Below are 27,046 nucleotides of genomic sequence, written 5' to 3'. Positions count from 1 at the left end.
TTTGTATTTTTTGGAGTTCCTTCTTTACATTGTCATCGATGTTGTAGAGCAGTCCACGCACTGCCTTGTCGCTAGATTTCATTATTTATTTAGAATGAAGCTTTCATGGTGGAACTCGAGCTATCCTCTGACCATCATTAACGAGTCTCTTTGCACCTAATTTCGTTGGTTTTTTGGATGATTTTGTTGGGGTTATAGTGTTTGATGAACATTATGTACACGCGATATTTATACTTTCCTTTGAATTTTAGCTTAGCTCTTGAGAAATGGATTAATTATTGCACTTAAATGGCCCTAAATATATGAATCTATGGGGTAAAATGGCCATTTTATTACAATATATAATTGACCCATTTTAGTGGAAGAGCAAGAAAATTGTGAAATTTCTACCATGTGCTTTGACCGTATTCTCCACGAAAACAGAGGGTAATTGCGGGGGGAAATTGTTAGAAAAAGTGCACATTAGTTTCGCCCTAAAAACACTAGCACTTTTTTTAAGAGTCGTTCATTTTTTATGGGTTCATTTCGAATGAGATCGATATCTACCACGTTAGCTATCGAGACTTGCTAATATTTTATGTAATATTTTTAAATTTTAAGGTAAATCTTATCTCCCCAAAATTTTCCCTTAAAAACTGAGTTATTGTTATCCCTTTCGTTTGCTCGAGCATTGGAAGGCCTTAATTTTCCTTGGAAGTAGTGGAAATGAGTTACTATTCAACCGAATAAATTTAAATTTGTGATTTTTTATAAAGTTTTTTCAAGTAGAAATATTTGTGTATGCGATAAAATATCAATCAATAATTGTTATTTAAATATAAGTTCGAGAAGATAAATTTAAGTATTTTAAATTAATAAGAAAACACAGTAAAATCTAATCTAAATATATATTAGGAAATCGCGGTGGGGGGACTTTTAAGTACGATACAGTTTCTAATTAGATTATATTTTTGAAAAGAAGATTTAAATGTTGTTTTTTTTTTTTGCTTTTTGGCGATTCATCTTCTCGCTAATTTCCAACACTTGGGTCCAATCAGCGTCAACCCGTACGATTTATTTAAAAAGAAAATAAACTTGGCGACGAAGTTTTCCATAACATGCTTTTGTAGTTTTGTTTTATAAGTAGCACTACTACTTCTGGTTTTCTGCTCTGTGTTCCATCATTGATACTGAGATGGATTCCCTTTCCCCTAAGCAGCACATTCAAGAAATAAGGCGAAGCAAGTTTTCGATAGGAGGACCTCCAAATCCCTTAACAGAGGATCTCCATCAGGCTGTGAGGAACCTTTCTGCGGAGCTTTACACCAAGGATGTTCACTTTCTCATGGAGCTTATTCAGGTGCCTACAAATAATTAATTTCCATGGTCATTATTAATTCAGAACTTGGATCTGATTTTCTTTCCCTTTTTGTGTGTTCAGAATGCGGAAGATAACGAGTATTCTACCTCCGTAAAACCGTCGTTAGAGTTCATCATAACATCTAGAGACGTCACTGGAAGTGGAGCTGGTACCACACTTTTGATTTTCAACAACGAGATTGGCTTCTCTTCTAAAAACATCGACTCCATTTGTAGCGTCGGTCGCTCCACAAAAAAGAATAACAGGGAACGGGGTTATATTGGCGAGAAAGGTGCATACCTCGCCTCCACACCCTATATCCATATTATATTATTATATTATTATATTATTATATTATATGCTTTGCTTCAATCTTGTTTCAACCCCAATGACTAACTTTCCATTGAAAAAAAAACAAATAATATATCCAAATCTTACCCTTTTTGGATTATAAACTTTTTAACATTTCAAATATTAATTATATATATTATATTTTTACTCTTCGTCTCCGTTTGTATTTACTTTTTATAAATTAGCACTAATTCCAATACATTTGAAAAACAATATCTAAAATATATCAAAAAATTTCAGATTGTATAGCATCGATGATGAACATTTATAATTCAATTTGAAAATTTACTGTATTTTATAAATATCTACTACAATATTTTTTTATATTATATATTATAAATCTAAATTGACTTTAATCCCAGTTTCTTGTTTTATAATAAACCATACTTATTTTAGATAGGTTAAATCATACCAAATTCAATTATTCCTTAGATTTTGTTTGTTTATTTGTTTATTTATCCTTTAATTTTGAAATTTGTTTGGAACTTGGAAGACGAGGAATATAATTGAAACCTACGTTTTGGTATAATTTTTAAGTTTTTAGATATTAATATTTTACTTTTTCTCAAATAAATAAATGAATGACTTAAAAGAACTCGAAACCCAGTGGATTCGTGGTTTGTATTAGGTTTAAGAGATGTAGCACTTCAATAATTGGATTTGGTCTAAAATAGTATCTCAATTCCATGAACATTTCTACTTATTAGACATTTTCTTAAGTTCATGTATAGAATTAGACTATTAGGAGTTCAAGCAACTTTTAATTACCTTTTAGACTAGAACTTTTAATTACCTTTTAGACTAGAACTTAACTTACCAGCCACAAACCTGAAATTTGATGTTTTCTCTAAAGGGAAAGTTCTTGGTTGAACCTGAGATTTAACAGAAAAAAGTGATTTTTTTTTTAAAATTATAAATTCTTTCATTATTTGATTATCTACCGATATATATGTAAAACTCCGATCTCAACATCTTCATCAGTTTCAATATTTCAATGTGTTGATATTGCTAAGTTAAACCTGTTTGGCGTGTTAACAATTTACAACTCCCCTGAAGTACACAAATTTGAGATGTTATTTCCCAAATTGCATTTGGTCTTTTAATTCTTCGAAATTAATTATGGTTTCGTTGGTTTTGTGTGTAGGAATTGGTTTCAAAAGTGTTTTTCTGATTACTTCCCAGCCATACATATTCAGCAATGGATATCAGATACGGTTCAATGAACAGCCCTGTCCACATTGTGGGGTTGGGTTTGTTGTTCCTGAGTGGGTTGAAGAGAATCCAATTCTTTCTAATATCAAGGAAATTTACGGCCGGCAATCTGTACTCCCAACTACCACTATAGTTTTACCGTTGAAGGCTGATAAGATCAAACCTGTGAAGCAGCAGCTTTCAAACATTCACCCTGAAGTTTTATTATTTCTCTCCAAAATCAAGCAACTTTCAGTGAGGGAAGTCAACGAGGATCCCAAATCCAATACCGTAAATGCAATTTCCATTTCAAGTGAGACAAACTTTGTTTCGAGGAAGAACATTGATGCTGAGTCCTACACTCTCCATCTCTCTTCCGAGGAAAGTGTTGGAGGAAGCCAATGCTCCTATTACATGTGGAAGCAGAAGTTTCCAGTCAAGCCAGAAAACAAAGTGGAGCGGAGGATGGGAGTGGGGGAATTGGTTATCATATTAGCTTTTCCAAATGGACAACGTCTAAACAGAGGAGTTAAGTCCCCTGGAGTCTACGCTTTCCTTCCCACGGAGATGATTACCAACTTTCCCTTTATAATTCAGTCTGATTTTGTTTTATCATCATCCAGAGAAACTATTCTCCTTGATAACAAATGGAATCAAGGTATTCTCGACTGTGTTCCCTCTGCTTTTGTCAATGCTTTCGTCTCATTGGTGAAAAATACGGATGAAGCTCCTTTGTCTTCTTTGGCCCCTATGTTCAACTTCTTGCCCACCATTTCTTCTTCCTATGATAAGTTGAATGTGGTGAGAGACTTAATCAAGGAAAACTTGCTCCAACAAAATATTGTTCCAAGTCATTCATTTTTGAAACAGAGGTTCTTCCATAAACCTCGTGAAGTGGGTAGACTTATGCCCGCCTTCTGGAATATCTTAATGAAGGCACACACTCAAGGGGTGAGTTTGCGCAATCTATCATCCCATGGAAAGCACGTCTTAAGTTACTCGTTAGACTCGAAGGAATACGATCAGGCTCTCAGTTTCCTTGACGTGAAACTAGTTGTTGAGGAATGGTATGCAAAATGCCTGCAGGGTACCAACATTGTGGAGGGTGTGTCAGATGATCTTTATTTAGAGCTCCTACAATTTGTTGCAGAAAATTGGAGTTCAAGATTTCATGTTTCAAGCATGAAGAACGTGCCACTTATAAGATATGTTAATCTTGATGGGAATGTTTCCCTATGCAGTTTAAATGCGTCCACGCAGAATGGTGGAAGAAGGGTGTACCTTGCTCATCATGGCCCTCATCTATCTTGGCTTTGTAAGTCGAACATGGAATTCAAATCTGTTTCCAACTGTTATTTTATGCCAGAGAGCACACATAAATCCATCAGATCATGTCCTAGGAATAAAGACATGTTATTGCAATGGCTTCGGGACCAGGTTAAGGTTGATACCATCACCACATTTCAATTTGCAAAGCTCCTTGTCGATTCTCTTGGGAATAACCCAAAAGATATAATTACTTATTTTCACTTCCTATATCACTCATCGTCAAAGCGTTATCTGACTGATGCGGAGATTCAGTCTCTGTCTAGTGCTATGCCAGTAGTAGACAAATACGGTAGTGTTATAAAGACTTGGCAGAGGCTTCTCATCCCAGCAGATGGTAGCAAATGGGCACAATTGCTTGATTCAAATCCTTGGCAAAATTTTGGTTATGTGGAGTTGGGAGCTGCTTACGTTTACCCAGCCTATTTTTCAGGTGAAACAATGACTGAAGAACAGTTGATACGTTTTCTCAAGATCCATATTCGTGCATCAGATATTCCTTCTATTTCTCCACCTAATATAGAAATTTCTGTTTTCTCTTCACCGCTTACCGTCCAGAATGTGGTTTTGCTATTGCGTTGGATTCGTAGCTTGAAAACTACTATTCCCCCCATGTTTTTGAAATGCATAAAGGAAGGTTGCTGGCTAAGAACTACTTTGAACGGATCTTCTAGTTATAGACCACCATCTCAGTCTTTTGACATCTCCTCGTCATGGTCAACTGTTTTGCAAAGTGGGTCAGTCCTGGTGGACATCCCCCAGATTGATCACGGATTCTATGGTAATGAGTTAAAAGGCTACTCTCAGGAGCTGAAAACTGTTGGTGTTATGTTTGAGTATGATGAAGTCTTAAAATATATTGGGAATCACCTCATGTCAGTGGCGACTTTATCAAGTTTGACAAGAGAAAATGTCTTCTGCATGTTAAAATTCATCCGGTTTTTGAAAGATAAATTTCCTGTTGAAGGCTTTATTGCAAGCATAAGAGAAGGGAGATGGCTCAAGACATGTCGTGGTTATACTTCTCCAGTTGGATCAGTATTGTACACTAAGAAATGGTCGACGGCTTCACTTCTGAGCAACATCCCTTTTATAGACCAGGTCTACTATGGCGATGAGATAATTTTGTTCAGGGAAGAACTTAAATTGCTTGGTGTGGTGGTTGACTTCTACCAAGTTTCTCAATTTGTTGCGAACAATTTGAAGCCATCTTCTCAATTAGCTTGTCTTGGAGCCGACACATTTTTGTTGATTCTTTCCCTTATGTTGGAACCCAAATCAGGTGATATTCTTGTTAAGACATTCAAAAGGGTGAAATGCGTCAAGACAAATCAAGGCTACAAAGCTCCTGGTGAATGTTACTTGTCCAATCCTTCATGGGGTTGCATTCTAGAGGTTTTCAGTGGTTTTCCAGTAGTTGATTGTGATTTCTATGGAAGCCACATTTTGGATTTCCAGAAGGAGTTGAAAAACATGGGAGTGGTGGTTGATTTTGAAGAAGCAGTCAAGGCATTTTCTGAAGTGTTCAGGCAAAGAGCGGCTGCGAGGTCCCTAACAAAGGAAAATGCAATATCGTTGCTGTCAAGCTACAAACAGCTTAAAGATTCAACCAAAAAGTTACCTTCAGATCTTAAGAAGTGCATTCATGAGTTGAAGTGGTTGCGGACTCGACTCGGTGATTATAGGTCTCCTAAAGATTGCATATTGTATGGTCCAAGTTGGGAATCCATATCTGCAATTACTCTTCTACCTTTTATTGATGATAGTAATAACTACTACGGAAGCCAAATTCATGAATACAAAAAAGAGTTGAAGAGTATGGGAGTTATTACTGACTTTAAAGATGGTGCTCATATGGTTGCTGCCAGGCTTTATCTTCCACAAGATCCTACCAAAATTACTTCTGAAAATATCCATTCACTTTTGAACTGCATCCGAACTTTGCTGGAGAAGAATCCTTCCTTGCCAGACGATTTCTCTGGAAAGGTATCTCGGAAATGGTTGAAGACCTCTAATGGTTACAGGTCTCCAAAAGAGAGTTTGCTCTTCATTCGTGAGTGGGATTCTTATCTGAAGCCGACCGATGTGCCTTTCATCGATGAACAATTCTACACATTCGACATCAAGTTGTATAAAAGGGAGCTCAAAGAAATAGGGGTTACAGTTGAATTGGAACGTGGATGTCAACTAGTTTCAAGTTTTCTAAACTCTCAGGACCAGTTCTCCACTATGGTACGGATATATACGTATTTGAATGCATTCAATTGGTACCCAGACACTGAAGCTGCTGCAAGGATTTGGGTGCCTGTTGAAGATTCTAATGGACGGTGGATCAACCCAGAAAAATGTGTACTTTTTGACAAGGAGGATCTTTTTGGCTTGCAGTTGACAGTTCTTGAGAGATACTATAAACAAGATCTAATTTTGTTCTTTTCCAAAGCCTTTAAAGTAAGATCTAATCCATCCACTGACGATTACTGCAAACTATGGAAAAGTTGGGAAAGCAATCATGATGGACTTTCCCATGACAAGTGCTGTAAGTTCTGGAAATATGTTACCAAGCACTTCAATTCAAAAACCGAGCAAGCTTTTAAGGATGCCATTGTCAAGGTGCCTGTAATTTCTGGCTCAGATGGAATTTCTTTGTTTGATAAGCGCGATGTTTTTATTGGCGATGATCTACAACTGAAGGATTTATTTGAACAGAAGTCTCCTCTTCCGATATTTGTATGGTATCCTCAGCCAAGCTCACATTCCTTGTCTCGGACAAGGTTGTTGGAAGTTTACAAGAAGATTGGGGTTCGAAATATCTCTGAGTCTGTTCAGAAGGTGGAGTCAGCAATAGTTCATGGAATAAATCTCAAGCCAGTGAATCCAATTGACATTTCAATTGGAAAAGAACTGATTCGGATCATTCTTGGGTTCTTAGCAGACCCTGGCAAAAAAATTGAAGCAACGAAGAGGCATGAAATTGTTCGATGTCTCCTCAATCTTACAGTTCTTGAGACTGGAGAACCAGTCATGATAAACTATAGTTTATCCCTAACTTCTGGGAAGGTCATCAGCGTTAAAGCAACCCAATTGATACGTTGGGAAAGGGAGAGTTCAAAGCTGTTCACTCAGAAAATGGTAATGTCAGGTGGACACAAGGAGATGATCGAGTATGCGACTTATTTTTCTGAGGTCATATCTGAAGGTGTTCTTTGGGAGTACGGCGATTATATATGTGCATTATCTGAGCTCATCAAGTTGGCATTTGTGTTGAATTTTGATGATGGAGCTGTTAGTTTCATACTGAAATCCAAGAATCTCGAAATCTTGGAGGAGGATGAGGACTTCCTCTCTTCTGCTTTCTGTGAGCAATCCAAGTAATTAGGTGAACTTTTAATTTTGCATATATTTATTTTCTTGTGTTTTTGTGTGGAAGTTTTTTGAAGGTAAGAAAATGAAGAATTTGTGTGTATTTTTTATTGTGAATATTTGTGGTGAATGAAAATGGTTAAATAGGAGTATATATAGTGGATGTATAACAATGTTAGAGATGGTAGTTGAATAACAAGGTATTGAAATGAATGAATTAATCGTTACATTATAGGTACAAATTCTAGCTATTTATGATGAGTTTGATCACATTGAGGGACTAATGACCTAAAAAATCAGCATGAAACCTCCATTCCCCAACCCCTTGAGATGGAGATAGGAGGGGTACAAACTATCCCTTCCATTGCTGGGAAAATCTTAAGCTTCGGCTTTTCTAGCTAGAAGATTTGCTCTGTCATTGCCGGAACAACTCAAATGATAGCAAGATTTAACATTCAACAAATTCTTGACACCAACGCTAACTGGTCTTCTTTTACTGATGACTCTATTGAAAGTCGTTCCTTTTTTCCCTTTCTTTATTACCTTGTTCTCCTGGCCCTGTTCAAGTGAAAACAAATCAAATATCCAAAACATCAAATCTTCTAAAGTTGGGGATGTGGTGACTGACCTCGCCAGATTTTGCACTAGTGGTGCTCTCAACGCTGTCATGACTTGGCGACTTCTTGTGTGAGACATCTCCCATACCACCTGCATCTTTCATTTCAACTGCACACAATGTACTATGCTACTGTGTTGGTCATAATATAGGATGATTTCGAAGTTTAACTTGAAAGTTTTGTTTTGTTACTGCATGCTTACCTTTTTCTTTGTCATCTTGTGTTTCTTCAACAAAATAAAATCTGAAGCTGGGAGATCCAGGACAAATGATGCTTCCTCGATTCTCCTCGTTGTCAGGCCTCCCATCTTCTCCTTCTTTCTTGTTGTTTTCATCTCCTTCTTGGATACATTTATGTTCATTCATTGTTTTGTCTTGTTTGAGTTCAAGAACAGGAGTGTCATCAGGGTGGGTAGTTTTCAATTGTATGTGTGGTCGAGGCTCCTCCTCCAAGATGCGGTTGCTTTGTTCACCATTTTTTGTTGCATTAGCATCGTTGTTGGATGGGGGAATGGTTGAAGCTGAATTATGTTCATCCTTGGTTGCATTATTGATGGTGTGTTGCTGTGAGGCCAAACATTTTGTGCTGCCACACTCATGTCTGTTATCGACAAACATAGCGTTCTCTTCTTCTGATTCTCCTTCTTTCAGAAGCACTTTCTTTGACAACGCCCCATCTCTAAGATGGGTTCCATTTTTACGTTTCCTCAACTCCAAAAATTTATTTCGTACAAGAAGTGGGCGAATCCTTGGAGGAACCAACTCTCCTTCTGGATTAAGCTTGGAGTTTCCACACCCCATTTGCCTTTGTTACACACCACAGACGAAAACAAGAAAGAAATTGAAGGATGAGATACGGAAAAAGGTTGGAGAAAAAACAGAGAATTTGAAAGAGAGAATTCATAACCGATTTGGAAACAAGAAAAGGACATGTGGTATTGTGACAGTCTGTTCTATTGGTAGAAATTTAGATGCACTAAGAATAGTTAAAATGAAAAGAAAATGAAGGTATGAAACTCTTGCTAAGTCCTAAAAGGCTTGAAACTCCACCTCTCTTCTTCCATTGCTCCTTCTCCTGTGACCTGTTCCCTTCTTCATACTTTGTTATCTTTTCATTCTGTCTCGAAATTCCAACAACATTTCCCCTTTTTCAATTCCAATATCCCAAAATTAGATGCCATACAACATTTCCAAACTGTCCACACCTGTTCTTACAGTTCATTTATTTATTTATTTATTGTACGTATAGCCTAATATTTACCACCAATTTTTATCCTAAACATACGGCCTGTATCCATATTCTCAACATCAACTCTCATCCTAATATCAAACAAAAATTCCAACTGTCTCACGCCTGTTCTTACAAATGACTTATGTCCTTATATATGTATATGAGTTATTTTTAAATGAAATAAAATATTTAAAAAATATGGTAAAACATCACAATTTCCTTAATAATGGACTATGATAAACCAAGTGATAAACACTTGATTTAAAATAATTTCTATATATATACACACATTCATTAAATGCGCCTAAACATTTTATTATTGTGACGTGTTTTAAATGAAAGGTCCAAGAACCATATTTATTTATAATTATTGAAAGTTAAAAAAGATAGATATTGCAACACTTATGTATGTGAGGGAGTTTGAGGTCTAATAAAGTAGAAATGTAAATATTTAGTTTATATCTGAAAATCATACGCTAATAATTAGGTGCATTATTTTTGTGAATCTCCTTTCATCTTACATCAAATAAATAGTTAAAATATTTAAAAAAAAATTAACCATATGACAAAATTTAATTAAATAATTTGTAGATGATGTTAAGAATGCATTTGAGTATTTTTCATACGTCAATGAACAAATTGTTTAAGAGATCCATTATGAAAGGCATAAAATGATTTTTGGCTCCCTTTATAAAATTATAGAAATTTGATACTTCGTCATTAAGCACTTTTACAGAATTATCCTAATTTTGTATTTCTTTTGATGCGACCAACATGGATAAGACCATGCATTAGCTCTAGTGAGTCAACACAATTAAGCAACTACGCTCTTCTTCTTCTTCTTCTTCTTTTTCTTCTTCTTCTTCTTATTTTCTGCTGCTATTTAATTAGTTTGCATTGCAAAGCAAGACCAAAGAGGTCGAGTAATTAAGCTCATGAAAGAAAGAGAGAGAAGAGATTCATTTTCGAGCGATAAAACTAGGAGAAAGTGTGTGCAAAGAGTGAGAAACCTTATTTTATTTTACAAGTTAAAGTGTGTGACAAATTTCATTTTTTCTCAAAATTTGAGTATTTTCCATATTGTTCGACCAACCCTATTAATTACAGAAAAATATTTGGTGCTTCTCCACTGCATCTCAAAGAGTTGCCACTAAAATATTGCTATATTGGAAGTAGTACTTAATATGAGTATGGTATTACATGTATTAATTATAATATTGCGTTTAAGAGGACGATTGAAATTTGTATAGTGGAAGATATGCATGTCGCTAGTAATGAATGATGCGTATTGGGTTGAATAATAATCTAAATGTAGTAGTAGGAATAACATACATGATATTAAAAATGAAGAAAGAAAAGAAAAGATGGGAAAAAGGAAAGGAATATATATATATATATATATATATATATATATATATATATATATATATATATATATATATATATATATATATATATATCTGAGCATGCATATGATATAATTATAAGAAGAGACGAAATATGGGAACAATAATGAATAATTAATTATAAGTGGAACGTAGTAGTAGCAGTAGTTGTAGATGTGAAATCGGTGAAGGTGGCGGAAGTGGAAGAGGATGAGGCGGTGGAGGAAACAGAATCATGTTCGTCGTCGGAGAAGGCGGTGGAAGTAGTGATGTGATTTACATGCTCATCATGCTCATCCTGATCATCCCCATTCTCATCCTTTGTAGAAGAAATAGAATAACGGAGGCGGCGGCGGTGGCGGTGGGGGTGAATAATATGATCGAATAATTTATTAGTAGGAGAAAGGATGTGGCAAAGAACCCATTTGTTAGTTGAAGAGTGAGAATGTGGTATTATGAGACGATACTGATGCATCACCCAACCTGTCTTCTTCATCTTCCTGATGTTGTTGGTGTAGAAATCCAGAGTGCTCTTCATACCCATTAATGCCACTCCATTCTCACTGCTTACTATTTCCTTCTCCCTTCCTCTTGCCTTCCAGTATCCACTCTTACTCCATCCAATTATTCCTCCTTCTCCATTATTGTTATTGTTATATTCCCCTGCCTCCTTCTTGCTGAATAAGTATTTCTCTTCGTCCCCACCACCTACAACCAATTCCAATAACATACATCTTTTAATTTTAATTATATTAATTAAAGCCATATACAAATTCAAGTATTCATAAATCATAAATTAATTTTACCTGCAGCAGGAATATCCCAAGGATCCAAATTCCAAACGCCATTGATCTCTGGAATGATAGAAGCAGGCAAGGCCGAGGAAAAGACCTTGCATTTTAGATACTCAAACACAAGCTCTTCTTCTGTTGGCTCAAACCGAAACCCAGGTGGCAATCTTCTCATCATTCCTATTTCCTATTTCCTATTTCCTATTTCTTACTTCTTCTTCACACACACACACACACACACACATATATATACACATACACATATAACACTAACACTAGGATTGTGAGTAAAGAGATAAAGCACACTTTTTCTTTCTCCCTTTCATTTTAATAACCAAAATGGTGGTCGACGGGACGCCATTCTTTTACTTTAATAATTACTACTACCACCCATAGTTTCTTCTTCTTCTTCTTCTTTTTATTGTTATTAGTATTATTATCTTTTAACATTACTACTTAGTGTCTTAATGGAATTTTACTCAACTCGATGTTATGCTTCAAAATTTTTCATTTTTGTTGTTTTTTTTAGTGTAAGTTTTCTTCGAAGGTTGGGTTTGGTTTTGGATTTTTGGAGAAATGGATGTGAGTGGGGTTGGGTGTTGTAATTGTAATTAAGGAAGAAGGGAAGCTAATTTGGTTGAGTGGAAAGATGACACATAAAGCTCTTCTTAAGTGGGAGTGGGACTTTGGTGAATGAGCAAGAAAATCAAACACAGCCCCCTTCCCTTTCTTTCACAATGAATTATGCATTTTCAATCCCAAAAGTCAGGTCACAAAGTAAGATACACCTTCAAAGTTTTCGTTTCTTTTCTTCCCTCATCTATTTTAAATTTTCCAGACAGAAAAAAGCAGCAAAACAAAACAAATTAAATGAAATAAAATACTTCATTGAAAGGTTCCTATAAAAGTCAATTTTCATTTCTACTTTTCTTCGCCATGAAGATGTTGCCTTTTCCTCCTGTACCAATTTCTATAATACAATATACAAGTACAGTGGTAGTAACTTAACTAAACAGAGTACTTAGTCTTCTATATCTTTCAACTCTCAATCAAATACAGAAATTTGACTAAAATCAAACACACATTTTAAAATAGGATGTCTATTAGTTGAACAAGAGCAGCAGCACAAAAATGAGCGTCTATTTCCCACTTTTACCTCCATATATACCTTCTACGCCCATTTTTCATGGAATTTGTGTGCCAAAATTTCTTGTATGCAATGTCATATAAATCTAGAGGAATATCAGATTCTCGAGATTGATCCGGTGAACTTTTTTGCAGCCCTTCGGGGACAATAGCAAGCGATTTCTCTTCATTTTCTTTTTTCCATAACACTATCAGAAGATGGTCCTCTTTTGGCCACCTCAAGATCACAAGATACCGTTACCAGCATTACCACGTTTGATAAAGTTATGTTACGTGAAGTACTAATCTATATAAATCTATATATATATATATATGTAAAAATCCTAAAGTAATTCAAAGACATTTGTGAAACACATACTACAGACAGAATAATTAAGTAAATGTTGCATTCTTCACTGATGTGTACACAGACCAAGTGGTCGTAATCTAAAATTCTACAAAATATTCTAGTACTAAATTCCTCTGCAAATCAAACGGTTCGTAGCAAAATTTTCATTAGGAGTGGTTCAAATTACACACATTATTGACAGAAAACCAAATCACCCTCTCTTCTTTCTGCAACTTCGTCGTTCAACCTCTTTTTCTGCCACAAGGACAAAGAACTCCAAACCGAGCATTTCATGTACATTGATGTTCAGAGAAATACTTAGACTAACTGTCTCCATTATGACTTCTACTGTTATTATAAAACCTAAGATAGACAACACTCGAATAGCATTTGCAGTTCTGCATATATTCTGTCGTGTCTCTAATGGAGTATGTACTCTTTCGTGCATTTGGTTGCCAAAGTTTCCTTCAAATTTTGAACCCTTTTGTTCAATTTTATTAACTTGATCTTCTATCATCGTGTCCTGTGTAGAATCAACATGCTTCCCGATCCAGATAAACCCATTGCATCCGAGTATTAAGTCAATACCATACTGCTCCAAATGATGGAAGTGTTGTTTGCGTCTCTTTACTAGATATGGTGAAACTGTTAGAAGTTGACCACGTTCAAGCTGGATACAAATACACAAATTTTATTCACAAGTCATAAAGAAACAAGATGAGATGATGCCAGAAAAGTTGTTAGGAACACATGATAACCAATAACCAGTGCATCAAAGGTATCCTATCAGTATAGGTACCCTCTAATATTGTGCGTCACACAAAAAATTGATTTAAAAACTGATGCTGTCTTTACATCAACATGTAGGAGCTTAAAAACGAGATTTTCTACCTTCCCATACTTCTGGCTTCTTGCTTGAAGGTGTAGTCCATCATGCTGAAAACCACGTACTTCTGCCTGAGAAAGGACGTGGTGATGTTATTTTTTTAAAATGGAAAATTATGCAGGAACAATTACTGATGAGAGTTGAGAGTGGTGTTTATTTATTATAGACTAGTGCAGGGTAAATTTAGGCTTTAATCATTGTACAGAGATTGAGAGATCAATAGGCAAATATCTTCAGGCAACGCTTCAGAAGTTCAAAAGTCTAATTCTTCAAAAATTGAAAACTATAAAACTTACACAAATAACATCATTTTCTTCAAAAATACTCCGCATGTTGAGTTCATCAACTGCAGTTCGCCTCCTCTAGAAATAAAAATAATACAATTAATCCATAGTTACAACAAATGCAACCACTCTTTAGAAAAGAAAAAAGGAAGAAGAGGAGGAGGATCAGTTGAATCAATTTTTCAGCTAAATTTTCTGTAAAGTTAAACAGAAGGCATCAATAATTCACGCTCTGTGCAATGGTATGCACCATTATTTCCATAACGAAAGGGAATTCTCTAATACCTGAATACCATCAGGCAAGTTCATCGAAGAAAGCATCAAAACAGCATCTTGGCTGTAATGTATATCCAATCTCCAACGTTTTGGAGCAACCTGAATAAGATCCCATCAAATGATAAGAAAAAAAAAAGGGATGGTGGGGAGCACTCTTAACACATTTTTCCTATATACCACATCTTAACCGTGACTCCCAAATAAAATTATCCTGCCTATTTTACTCACCATTGTCTATATATTATATTTTCATAAAACTAAAAAAACTAATAAAAAGCGTTTAGCTTTACCTCTGTAACACGTCCCACCACGATATCACCAATCTCTGGTTTATATCTAATATCCAGTATAGACAATTACATCAGAAAAGATATAATAACAATACAAAAAAGAAAGGAAAACATTAAGCTATCATCCAGATAAACCAAATTACAAGATTTCACGGACAACCTGGCACGTAGGGAACGTACATAGATAAGCTTATTGACTCGCTCAACTACTCCACAAATAGTGGTAACTACTTCTCCATTCAAGTCAAGGGTCCCATGTCCCCTGCATACAAATTTCAGTTATACTTCAATGCATATAATCCCCCGGCAAGTACACAACAATCCAAACTTTTATTATATAAGGATAGTCAGAAATTATATACTTGAGAACGCCATCCTCGTAACTGAAAGGAACAGTATCACCAACTGCAACTGAAGCATCATAATTAGCCTTTGATGAGAGAGACTCGAGCGTTTTTTGGGCATTCTTAAGGCGAGTCTGTTGGGTATGATTCAAGAAAATCTGTAGACCTCTCATATCTGCATTTAGGTAATTTCTAGGTTAGGATATACGGGTGCTGAAGGATACACAACACCAAAATAGAAGTACTATAACAAGATATTTGCAATGACATGACATCTGATAAAATAAAATAAAATAGTGGTGGACAATGTATCATAATCGTTTGTTGAGTTTAGGTTACAAATGCATACATGTTTATAAGGAATGATTATGCTCCTTCACTGATCTTATTCCATCTTTATATTCTATGCATAATCTACTTTGAATTTTGTCAAACGGCAACTTATCATGAATTTATTTGAAACCATTAGCTTAAACAATAATGTGTTGCTGATGTATATATATCCAATTTCCAACATTCGATGATCACTAGAATCATCAACAAACATTTGAGTAATCATAAACTCCGACTAAGAAAATAATAAAATACAACTAAGAGAACAATATCAAATTCTAAAAATCAATCTTCTAATCACATTTAAATGTTCAACCGGCTCAATAGCATAAATATCATACTTTAACACAAAAACCATCTAAAAAGTACTTTAATCACATAATAGCTTCCAAAGTCGAAATCACAATTAGTTAAGTCTCCAAGTTACATTACACATACTAAACTCGAGAAAACTTTTAACTTAAAAGATTTGATTAGGAAGTTCAAATCTTCAATAAGCCAAAGAAAAAGAATTATATTCTATAACTTCAAAAGTTCATTAACAAACATCGAATCACGCAATAGGCTCATAATAAAACTAAAAAATCACATTTTGGACGCACAATAAACTTAAAAACAAAATTTAATCAAACAATTAGTCCCAGAGAAAAAATTCAATCAGCGTCAAAATCGCATTTTAATAATACAAATATTCTCATAATGAAAATTTAAGTTAAAACAACAATGCAAGAATCTGCATACCTCCAGGCTCCAACTACTCAACCAAAGAATGAAACCGAGCTACAATAGAATGTCTGAAAGAAAAAGAAACAAAAGAAAGATGAATTTGTCGTGTTGTAACTCCCCGGAGTCAATGGCGTTATATCTGCCAATGAAAGTGGCGGTTGGCGGCTGACATTCGTGGTGGCCCAACGGTATCGTCGAATTAACAGAATTTTAGGGTGGCGGCTAGGATTAAATTTCTTCCCTTATTGCCACGCTCGGTGATGTTGTAAGTTGAAAGTTGAAAGTTGAAACTAAAGTGCACAGACAAACCTAGCCCGATTTTTCTTTTTCTTATTTCGAATTATGGACCAGCCCAGCCCAGCCCAGCCCAAATCCCACCTGCCTCTTTTTCAGCCTTTGAAGAAAAATGGGCCTCATGCAAGCAATTTGGCCCACTAAAGGTTAACTCGCGCCCCCATGGTCACACCTCTTTCCTTCTGATGTCACGTGATTAGGGTTAGGGTTTTCCTTCCCACTCAATTTCAGATTTTCCTCGCTTCTTTCTTTGACCCATTGCTTCCCTGCCTCCCTTGGGTTTCTTCTTCGTTGCCACTCTTTGATCTCTTCACGGAACTTCATTTGTTAAGAGCTCGTTTAGCCTGCCTTTTGTCGCCCATCATACGGAGCTACACTTTTTCTGTTAAAATTTTGTAAGGGTTTTGCAGTCGGTCTCTACTTACAGCTGGTCAGATTCACGGGCTTTAACGTCTCATCAACCTTTCTAAGTTCCCATGGATTCCTCGTCTCTTAACTCCCCGGAGCTGATGAATTTTATCAATGTGAGTCCATTTTCGTGATTTTTAATTGTCACTTCTTGGCTATGATTCATGCTGGAACAAATATAAAAAAAGGAAATGACGGTAGTCATTTATGGTATTTGAACTAGGAAAAAAAACAGACCTTTAATTTCCTTTCCCATGAAGATGCTATTGGGTTGCTTTTTATCGCCTTTATACATCACCTATTTAGTTTGTAGGATATTCGACGATGGTGAAATTGATATCAGTCATGATTATTTTCCACTCTGCTACTTAGTGTCTAATAGGACCTAATCCGTTTGCAAAAAACTATTTTTTAGAAGCTATGAGCAGAGCCCTTGAAACAGAGGCTCACACCGACCCTGTCGAAAGACAAGTCTTAAGAAATGCTTTGCTGTCATCACAACTCATTGCTCACCAGATAGTGCGCTCTTGAAAATAGAATATTATGTCTACAGCAGATTTGAGTTTGTCTCTAAATCGGAAATGAATTATATTTGCTCTCCATCTTTCTACAACCTGTGCATGGGAGAAGTATATTTCTATCACCGTTCGAATTTGGTCCGAAATCTTCAGAGATGTCACTTGATGATTGTACTGCTGTGTGGAATATCAATTAATACAAATCTGGAAACAATACATGCTCCGACTTTTTTCTGTTTCTTTTTCTTGAAAACAGAAACAAACATTTTTTTCCGATAAGCGTATTCAATGAGTTTATCAGCCATGCAAGTAATAATAGGCTATGGAATTCCATGGGTTCATATCACTTAAAAATATCAGAGTTTGTCTGAACTTGGGGGTTACAGTTATATGTCTTTAAGTATGATTTTGTTTATGTAAGATGTTTAATTTTATTTGCCAACCAACCATTGGTGGCAATCAGTTGACTACTCATTGTGTGTTGTCTACTCTTCAATCACATACGCTCCGTCGTTTTTCATTGCTTGGATTTGAACCTTCCACCCTGTCGAGTTTAGACAGAAGATGCTTTGTTTTGTGACTTCTATTTGTTGCAGTGTGACAAATTTAATGCTATTGGTCAATTATTTGGTCATTTGTTAAACAGGAAGAGAAGCAAAGAGCTATGGTTGCTGAGATGGTGGCAAAGCTTACCAGTGTCTGTTGGGACAAGTGCATCACTGGAACACCAGGGAGTAAGTTCAGCTCCAGTGAATCCAACTGTCTATCCAACTGTGCCCAGCGCTATATGGACATGAGCATCATCATTATGAAACGATTTCAAAATAGTTAAAAGGATCTCAACGCGAGGCTTGCTTTTCCAGTTACAAGACAATGTATTTTCTTGGGTCTATTGTTCAATTCTAACCGATAGGCAAAAGGTTATGAATTTCTGGAAATACTGTTCATTTTTTTGAAGTTGTTGCATTCCCTAAATCAGATTATTTTACATTACATCTTGATGAGAAGAGTAACGAACCGAAGTAGGGTATTCTGTTTTTTAAGGAGGATAAAGAGAAAAAAAGGGGTATTCTGTTTCTTTTGGCATATCAATTTGTTGTTTGGAATAATTGGAATGTGCTTTCGTTCGCGCAAACTGGGCCTGCTTCTTTGTCATCCCAAGAGGAAGTCGCTCAACGTGGAGCACTTCTCTTATCTGTGGTTGAAGATAGGCGGCAGGCGTTCCAATTTCCATGCAAGTGGCTACATGTAATAGTTTTTCCCTTCGTGAATCTTAATAAGATGACATGTCACGATTGCACAAAGTGAATCATTTTAACGCCTAGATTTGCTTACAGCCTAAAAAACCAATATCATCGACTTTCAGCCATCTTTATCTCTTTAAAGGCTGCTATAGTTTAAGACCAATAAAATTGAAGGGCTGTGAATATTGAAGTAGCTTTCGATGTTTGAGCATACTTTTTACAATTCATGAGTTATGTCAACAGTGTAATTATTGTAGCTTGATTAAAATTTTTTAAATAATAAAAAAAAAAAAATTAAAGGATAAAACGTTATATTATTTTCTTTGCCGTAAAAGTTATCTTTCATTGGCCTTTCCACTTCGTTTCCAATTTACCTCAATTCCCCACTATAATATCAGCTTCCAATTGATCTGATAATGACAGATTGAAATTTGATTAGTAGAAGCAGACCAACCCACGACGAGGTTTAAATAATATAAACTAAAAGGGGAAGGGGTTAGAAAAGAGTAGAGATGAATATAAAGTAATAAAGAGAGATATTAGCATTTAGATGTGAAGAGTTTAAAGGAATTGCGTAAGGAGTTACTTGCAAGAGCATATCTGCCATTTGGAGTCTCTTCTGTGTAGCATTCTAAATGTTGGGCTTTCTTATCTAGTCACACACGGAAACCGAATATAGCCATTTTTGTGTTCACAAGCCAACAATTAATAACAACATTTAATTATAAGTAGGAAGTCATATATACTATATCTATCTATTGTGGTTAATTTCTTTTGGGATAACCTTATGAGTGGAGTGTCACCTTTTAGATGTAACATGAATAAATCAAATCAAAATGAATCATAACAGAAAATAAGGAACGAGTCAAGTTGTGTTCTTGTGCGAATATGTTGGGTATTATTTTCTACACCTTCAACATAATAATAACTCCATTACTGGAAGAAAAAAAAAAAAACACACTAATAGCTACCTGTATTTGGACTACTCCCACATTAAAGTTGCATACGAAATCACCTGATGAATATCTCTGGGTGTTGTTTATATTATAAACATTTTGAGTGATTAGTGGTGATTATTTTATAATGCCTAAATGTTTATAAAATCGAATCTCATAAGAAAACAAATTGTAAATCTTATCTTTTAAAGGTGTAATCGTTCCCGAACTGTACACCTGGCAAACCCAACTAATAAGCCCCTCTTTACCTGCTAACCAAGACTAATCAAAACCTCATCAACTTATAATTAATATCTCTTCTCTTTCTTCCTTTTAATGAAAGAAGGTTATTAAATAATTATTAAAGTAAAGAATCATTTTTTATACATATTATTAGTAGTAGTATTCTAATGTTTGTGGAGGTTGGATGCATATAGTTTTCATCAGTTTACATGGTGACACCTTGCACAGAGAAGACTTTGAATTCTTTGTATCACACGCGTGAGTTCCAAAAGCTTTCTAAGATAGAACGCAATAACTGAAACCAAAAAACAATTAAGCCTCCTTCTTCTTTCTTTCCATTCAATATCCTATTAATATTATATCTAAAACGAACCTTGGGTGGATTTCATTTCATGTATGTTTTAATCTTTAAAATTTCTGCATTGCTGCATCTGCATGAATTAAAGTTGGAAGACCTTAATTGTACGGCACATGGAACATTTTTGTGGTCGAAGTTGGGCCGGCTTTTGGGCCTTTCAAGGGCTCCTTTTGTAAAATGAATAAACTAAACATATATACATATATATATTTGTGTGTGTACTGTCATGTAAATATACATAAAAAGTTGGAGGGGGGGGGGGGGGGGGAGGTGAAGTGGATTTTGGGTAGGAAGGCTTTAATGCGGAGGATATCATAAAAATGTAGTATGGAAAAGGTGGAGTTTAAGCACTTTTAAAAGATAATAAAGTAACGATGGTTTTGAATAATTATTAATTATTCATAATTATAATGGTTGTTCATGCAAAAGCACATAATAACACATATGATCACATTGAGTAGTATAAATAAGCGTCCTCCATATTCATATGGCAGCAAGATTTGAGGTTGCATACAGAGAGATAACTCAACTCCTCTGCCTTCTACCTCTCTCTTCTTGCTCCTTTTAAATTACTAACATAACAATAATGGCTCTTAGTTTTATGAATCACAACCCTTGGATTTTTGCTTTTGGTCTTCTAGGTATACATATATATATATATATTTTCATTTTTTCTCCTTTCAAATTTAATTAATTGCCCCTTTGATTTCTCATATATATATATATATATATTTATGTGTGTGTGTTCGTACAAAACTAATATATTGTTCAATTGGAATAACTTTGTAGGTAACATTTTCTCGTTCATCGTATTTCTGGCCCCAGTGTAAGTTGAATCATTAATATACTAATTATATATCTAGGTATAGGAAGTGAATAGGCATTAGTTTGATTTTTGATGAGATAAAAATAATATTATATATTATTATTGGATGCAGGCCTACATTTATAAGGGTGTGTAGAAAGAAATCAACGGAAGGATTTCAATCAATTCCGTACGTGGTTGCGTTGTTCAGTGCTCTGCTATTGATATACTATTCTACACTGAACGCGGATGAGTTCTTTCTTATGACTATCAACTCTGTTGGCTGTTTCATTGAGACCGTTTACATTGCTTTATACATTGCCTATGCTCCCAAGAAGGCTCGGGTCAGTTTTTTTTCTTTAATTTTAATTTCTTTGATCGCTATATATATATTTATATATTAATATTATAAGTGCATGTATATATATATATATATATGCAGATATTCACTGTGAGGTTTGTTCTGCTGTTGGACGTTGTTGGGTTTTGTTCTATTCTGGTAGTGACCCAATTTTTAGTGAAGAGGGCTTACAGAGCCCGCGTGATTGGTTTCATTTGTGGAGGTCTTTCCGTCAGCGTTTTTGCAGCTCCTCTCAGCATCATGAAGAAAGTTATCCGTACGAGAAGCGTCGAGTACATGCCTTTCTCTCTCTCTTTTTTCCTCACTCTAAGCGCCGTCATGTGGCTCTGCTATGGTTTGTTCCTCAAGGATTTATACGTTGCGGTAATACTACTAATAATAATAATCTAAATTCTCAATTATTACATCTATATATATACCTTTACCTACCTATAACCTTTCATATTGATTATTAATTACAGCTTCCAAACACATTGGGATTCACATTCGGGATGGCTCAGATGATTCTGTACGCCATCTATCGAAACGCCAAGCCGTTGCCTAACGAGGAAAAGCTCCCGCAGCACAAAGCCGATATCGAAACTCAAATTGTAATAACCACCACTACTAATCCTGATCAGGGCGATGAGCATCAAAATCAAGATCAAGTTATTAATGTTCCTCCACCTCCTCAATCCAACGCCAACCATGCATCGCCAGTATGCAACAATAATGACAAATATTGCATGGACAATAACATGGCCCCGCCCATGGTCAAATGTGGGGCTTGAGTTTTTCATGCATATATCATCATCCACCAATCTCCTCCCTGCAATCACTTGTGTTATTGTATAATGTCTTCCTTTCTTCTTCTTCTTCTTCTTGTTGTTGTTGTTATTGCAGTAACTTTAATTTATGTATTTCTAAACTGGGGAGAGAGGTTCCATATCCATATCCATATCCATATCCATATCCATATCCATATCCATGTACAATTTATATATTTATATATAAAATGTACCTAAACCTAACTTTGTGTGTTTTCTATAATACTATTATACATATGCTTTTTAATCATAAACCAACAAAAATTTATTTATGTTCCACACATCATATATATATCGATTTTCTATTACTTTCATTTCATATTTAATCTAATTCAATATATAATTGTCTCAATAATATATTTAATTGCGTTATTGTTGTATATATTCACTAGAAGAAATATGCCCTTTAATGTCGGTTGGAAAAAATGAAAATGGAGCTTTAATGTCGCTTTTTGAAATGCGGATGTTTAATGTCGGTTTAAAACCGACATTAAAGAGAGAGCTTTAATGTCGGTTTAAAACCGACATTAAAGGTATAGTTAATTTTTTTTTATTTTTAAAAAACTTAAATACCTTCTCTCTTACTTTACTCTTTTATTTCTCACGATCCCTCGCCACACGATTTCTTCCCTCTCCTTATCAATTTCTTCCATCTCTTCTCAATCTCATTTTCAACCTCTTCTCCGACGAATAGTCACCGCGCACACAATCGTCGTCCCTTGTGTCCAGCCATCGCCACGTCTGTTACTATTGTGCTCGTTCGTTGTCTGTTCACAGTCCTCATTCCTCACGTTTGCGCGTTCGTGCCCAGCCCTCGCTACCACCGTTCCTAGCCCTTTCGTCGACCACTAGCTGCTAAAAAGCTTTTCCCACTCTTTCACGACTTCATCGATGTTCTTTCTTCTCGTTCTTGCTGTGAAATCTCATTTTCAATACTTCAATCCCTTTTTTTCTTCCGTACAAAATTGGAGAACATAGTTTCATCCGAGGTTAGGGATTTTCTTTTATGTTAAAGCACTTGAGTGTGGTTTTATCCTTTTAGGTTTAATATATACATATGTTCCCTTAACTCTGGAAATTGCTGAGCTTTCTTTTAGGTTTATTCTTTTATGGAACTGAACGCAACTGCTGAGCTTTCCTATTGGAGACGTTCGTATGGATTGTTTTACGAACGTTTTTCCAACGTTTTACGATTGTTTTTCCAACTTTCCTATTGGAAAAAGCATCATCGGCGCATGAATTGTTTTTCATGAGGAACAGAATGTTGAAGGAAGGAGATAGGAGACGTTCGTACCTTCCATACCGGCAAGACCTCGTCGGATTCTGGGCAAATCTCAACACCGTGAGCAAAGCATTACCTCCATTCTAAGCCGCTCAATAGGTTCTACTACTAAATTCAATATTTAGATTAATTATTTTTTATTAATTTTCATGATAATCGTAATTCTCCGAACATATCCATGAGTTTTTGATCATCTTCAAACACAAAAACGGTTGGATTATTTGACTGTATATATATGAATAGTTGTTTGATCTATGAACTCCATGATTTCTTAGGTGTTTAGCTTAAGAAATGTAGTCGATATAGATAGGAGTTCTAAACTATACTCTTTGATTTACGACTAAATTTGTTTTCTAAAATTTTACTTCATTCCTTTGTAAGTGTTTGAATAATTTTCATTGATCGAATTCAGTTCTTTTTTTTTTTTTCTTTTTTTTTTCACCAAGTGGGTATCTCTTGACTTTCTTTCTTCTAAAGTGTAAGAAAATATTATATGTGGTATGTACAAAAGACACTAGAAAACTAGAAAACAATTGAATGATGGATGAGTTGACAAAAAAAATAATGATTTGTTACTTAAATTAAACAGTTCTAGAACTTCAAATTTTTTTTATTAGATTCCAGTTGTTGGTTGGGGGGTACAGTAAGAAATAAGTTGGTTGGGGGGTACAGTAAGAAATAAGTAGGATTCTTTATATATAACAGTTCAACATGGATTTAAAAAAATTGATGTCTTATAATTTGAAGGTATTTTAAAATGCTTTCCTTTGACATACATTTGTGTGTGTAATAGGCTCTTGGAATACTTTTTGAAGAATTCTATGTATACATTATATTTCATTTCTTATTTCATTTCTTAATACTCTAACTAAACAAGTGGATAGTTGCTTGTGAACATAGAACTTTGAGTATGCTTTTTATGACTTTGGGACACGTTTGACTAGGGTCATTTTCTTTTGTATTTTGTTTTTGAAAATTGAATATGTTTGTTTGCATCGATGATCTGATTCGGAATTTTGTTTATTGTTGCTAGTGGAATTTAGATTTCACCTTGCGCTATGTGCAAATACTTTAAGAGTGAGGAATTTGTAGAGGCATCCTGATAAGGAGTAGCCAGTAGGTCATTTGCTATCCACTTCTTGAACTAATACTTATTACAAATATGACATTTTGTGAGCGTCAAGCTTGCTTCCCTTGATGGTAGGAGAGGCTTTAGTGTGCTCTAGAAGATAGTTTATGTTATCAAATATGAGGGAAGAATAATTTTACTTTTTAGTATAGGTGTTGCCAGGAGGTGGGTGAGTTGAAAGTTTCTATCTATGTGCAAATATAGAGTTGCTTACAACACACGGGACATGTCTAAAGTTATAGTGTTTGTTTCCTGTGATTAATTTCTAAAAAAATATACTTAGTAGGCTGGTTAATGTTGTTAAACAGAAACCAAATAGCAGTGAACCTAGGAGAACTTGATGACTTGCTTTAGCTGTAGGAAGATGCTAAAATTTTGTTCTTTTCATTCAAGGTTCTTGTTGATTATGGGTTAAAGAGTTAGTTATATTATGGGTTAATTTGTATGAGGCAGTTTCTTGTGAAAAGTATGAGGCAGTTGAAGAAGTTAAATGACTTGTGGTGGTAGTATTCAGTGTCAAACTCGTGTGGTTTTTAACTTGAAAAGAAAGAGGAAAAATATGAGACTTAGTCCGATGCAGATTAGTGTTTTGAGTCTTTTAACTAATTGTTAGTGGGATAAATGCAGTTACTTTATCAAAAACAAAGAAGAAAGGAAGGGACCACAAGAAATCAATGGTGGAATCGATCAGGCAGGCTGTGGAAAATTACAACTCAGTGATATGAATGTACTTCCTCTATGTTGTTTGGTTAGCTTCTCGATTGCACAAGAAAAGATATAAATAATAAATAGCACATTTTATAAATAATAAAGAAGAGGTTGAGAGGTAAATAAGCATGCACTGTTTAAAAATCGACAAGCTCTGCCATAAAGTAGCAATTTTGACAAGTTGCTATTTCATTTTAAATTTATATACCTTGGTATTTAGATTTCATGAATTATGCATTCTGGTTTTATTTGTAACCTTTTATTGATCATTAAATTGTTTCTGGTGTGGCCTTAGTTGTGTGCTTTTTTTGCTTCATAGGTTACTGATGGAGAGAGATTGCCTTTAGCTGTTAAGGAGATGGGAACTTGTGATCTTTATCCTCAAGTAAGTTATTTACATCTGCGTTTGAATTCTCTGTATATTTTGTCATGAATTGGTTGGAGCTATTCCTTTATCTTATAAAAAACCTTTGATTGTAGCCTCCAGTGATATTTTAATATTTTCAATATATATAATGTTTATAGATGTGTATGTCAATATTTTTAATATACACGAGCACTTTCCATGAACACCGCTTTTGCCCGTGTTTGCTGAGTTTTAGTTCAGAACCTCTCAAGAACTTTTCTTAGGTTCTTGGCCCCATTTTTCTGCTACTGTTATGTTTTATTCTAAGTCAATGAAGTTGTTGAGTCTGAGTTCAATTCCCAATTATAGTTTCTTGTAGAGTTGTAGTTACTTGTAGAGTTGTAGTTACTTGATAGTTACATTAATTCATATACCACGGGTAGAATATGTTTGGCTACCAATTCAAGTTACATATCAAAGAAGGGGCAAAAAGGTCAATGGAGGTCAATCGTCGATCAGGCATGAATAGAAAGTTGATAACAATTTGTTCATGGGAAGTTAACAAAATCTTGCCTTTGTTTGGAACTATCATATCATCCTCATTTTGATATTTTGATATTTCTACTAACAACTAGGTCTTAACATTGTTAGTTATCAATTCAACCATCTTGATGTCTTTTACAGGGAGTTATCACTAAACAAATGACTGCAATAGAAGAAATGGTTGCAAGTGAGTACAATTAGCCAGACCCTCATCTTTGTGACAAGATCTTGAAGTTAGTCATTTGTGAAGCGTTCTAGTTTGCTATTAGTTGCAGTTTTAGTTATTGCTCTCTCAATATATTCTTTTTCTTTCTTTTTTTTCAAAAGATGATCAGTGTAATAATTAAGCTTCATAATTTCTGTGTTTGGATCCAAGTTGTATATAAATGTACACATTATTAAGATTTCATTTTGTATATGTACAAGTAAAAGATTTCATTTTTAACTATTTGGTGTCATACAAAATGGACAATAATGCAAGGATTTAATAAAAATAAATTTGAAAAAAACGACATTAAAGACATCGTTAATGTCGGTTTCAAAACGACATTAAAGACAGCTTTAATGTCGGTTAAAAAAAATTAAAGACATCTTTAATGTCGGTGGAAAAGCGACATTAAAGATGTATCATAAGCGACATTAAAGATATATTTAATGTCGGTTATCCACCGACATTAAAGATGAACCGACATTAAAGGCCTTTAATAACACCTTCAAAGATGTCGGTTTATAACCGACATTGAAGGCCTTTAATGTCGGTTTATAACCGACATTAAAGATGTCTTTAATGTCGGTTATAAACCGACATTAAAGCCCAACCGACATTAAAGCCCTTTAATAACGCTCGCAAAGATGTCGGTCGC

The 27,046-nt window shown here is 35.0% G+C and overlaps 6 protein-coding genes across 8 annotated transcripts; 3 read left to right on the top strand and 3 right to left on the bottom strand.

The window, feature by feature from the left end:
* The first annotated feature begins 1,026 nt into the window (after nt 1–1,026).
* Nucleotides 1,027–7,809, top strand: LOC103502291 (uncharacterized). 2 transcript variants are annotated; one of them, XM_008466166.3, is made up of 3 exons: nt 1,027–1,339; nt 1,421–1,631; nt 2,835–7,809. In XM_008466166.3, the coding sequence occupies exons 1-3, from the start codon at nt 1,175–1,177 to the stop codon at nt 7,577–7,579; spliced, it is 5,121 nt and encodes a 1,706-aa protein (XP_008464388.2). In that variant the 5' UTR covers nt 1,027–1,174; the 3' UTR covers nt 7,580–7,809. The 2 variants fall into 2 exon arrangements, with proteins under 2 accessions (XP_008464388.2, XP_050937443.1); XM_051081486.1 differs by lacking the exons at nt 1,027–1,339; nt 1,421–1,631 and adding an exon at nt 2,631–2,745.
* Nucleotides 7,756–9,364, bottom strand: LOC103502290 (uncharacterized). Its single transcript, XM_008466165.3, has 4 exons — nt 9,234–9,364; nt 8,387–8,988; nt 8,196–8,293; nt 7,756–8,125 (listed from the first exon to the last, which is right to left on the bottom strand). Exons 1-4 carry the CDS (start codon nt 9,245–9,247, stop codon nt 7,946–7,948), a joined length of 894 nt encoding a protein of 297 aa, XP_008464387.1. The 5' UTR covers nt 9,248–9,364; the 3' UTR covers nt 7,756–7,945.
* A 1,549-nt stretch (nt 9,365–10,913) lies between these two features.
* Nucleotides 10,914–11,982, bottom strand: LOC103502292 (NAC domain-containing protein 83-like). The gene is made up of 2 exons (XM_008466167.3): nt 11,606–11,982; nt 10,914–11,507 (listed from the first exon to the last, which is right to left on the bottom strand). Exons 1-2 carry the CDS (start codon nt 11,766–11,768, stop codon nt 10,939–10,941), a joined length of 732 nt encoding a protein of 243 aa, XP_008464389.2. The 5' UTR covers nt 11,769–11,982; the 3' UTR covers nt 10,914–10,938.
* Nucleotides 11,983–13,101: 1,119 nt separating this feature from the next.
* LOC103502293 (exosome complex component RRP4 homolog) lies at nt 13,102–16,554 on the bottom strand. 2 transcript variants are annotated; one of them, XM_051081484.1, is made up of 8 exons: nt 16,219–16,554; nt 15,163–15,319; nt 14,958–15,062; nt 14,801–14,846; nt 14,520–14,609; nt 14,247–14,312; nt 13,956–14,021; nt 13,102–13,734 (listed from the first exon to the last, which is right to left on the bottom strand). In XM_051081484.1, the coding sequence occupies exons 2-8, from the start codon at nt 15,315–15,317 to the stop codon at nt 13,276–13,278; spliced, it is 987 nt and encodes a 328-aa protein (XP_050937441.1). In that variant the 5' UTR covers nt 15,318–15,319; nt 16,219–16,554; the 3' UTR covers nt 13,102–13,275. The 2 variants fall into 2 exon arrangements, with proteins under 2 accessions (XP_050937441.1, XP_008464390.2); XM_008466168.3 differs by having other exon boundaries at nt 14,961–15,062.
* A 167-nt stretch (nt 16,555–16,721) lies between these two features.
* On the top strand, nt 16,722–18,509 carry LOC103502294 (mitochondrial import inner membrane translocase subunit TIM8). Its single transcript, XM_008466169.3, has 2 exons — nt 16,722–17,021; nt 18,070–18,509. Exons 1-2 carry the CDS (start codon nt 16,974–16,976, stop codon nt 18,253–18,255), a joined length of 234 nt encoding a protein of 77 aa, XP_008464391.1. The 5' UTR covers nt 16,722–16,973; the 3' UTR covers nt 18,256–18,509.
* Nucleotides 18,510–20,706: 2,197 nt separating this feature from the next.
* On the top strand, nt 20,707–22,470 carry LOC103502295 (bidirectional sugar transporter SWEET12-like). Its single transcript, XM_008466170.3, has 5 exons — nt 20,707–20,844; nt 20,993–21,029; nt 21,142–21,352; nt 21,451–21,732; nt 21,831–22,470. The coding sequence occupies exons 1-5, from the start codon at nt 20,790–20,792 to the stop codon at nt 22,137–22,139; spliced, it is 894 nt and encodes a 297-aa protein (XP_008464392.1). The 5' UTR covers nt 20,707–20,789; the 3' UTR covers nt 22,140–22,470.
* The last annotated feature ends 4,576 nt before the right edge of the window (nt 22,471–27,046 follow it).

The sequence above is a fragment of the Cucumis melo genome, chromosome 2 (assembly GCF_025177605.1).
Source record: "Cucumis melo cultivar AY chromosome 2, USDA_Cmelo_AY_1.0, whole genome shotgun sequence".
NCBI lineage: Eukaryota > Viridiplantae > Streptophyta > Magnoliopsida > Cucurbitales > Cucurbitaceae > Cucumis > Cucumis melo.
The sequence above is the reverse complement of the archived record's forward strand: the minus strand, read 5'-3'. Positions and strand labels throughout refer to the sequence as shown.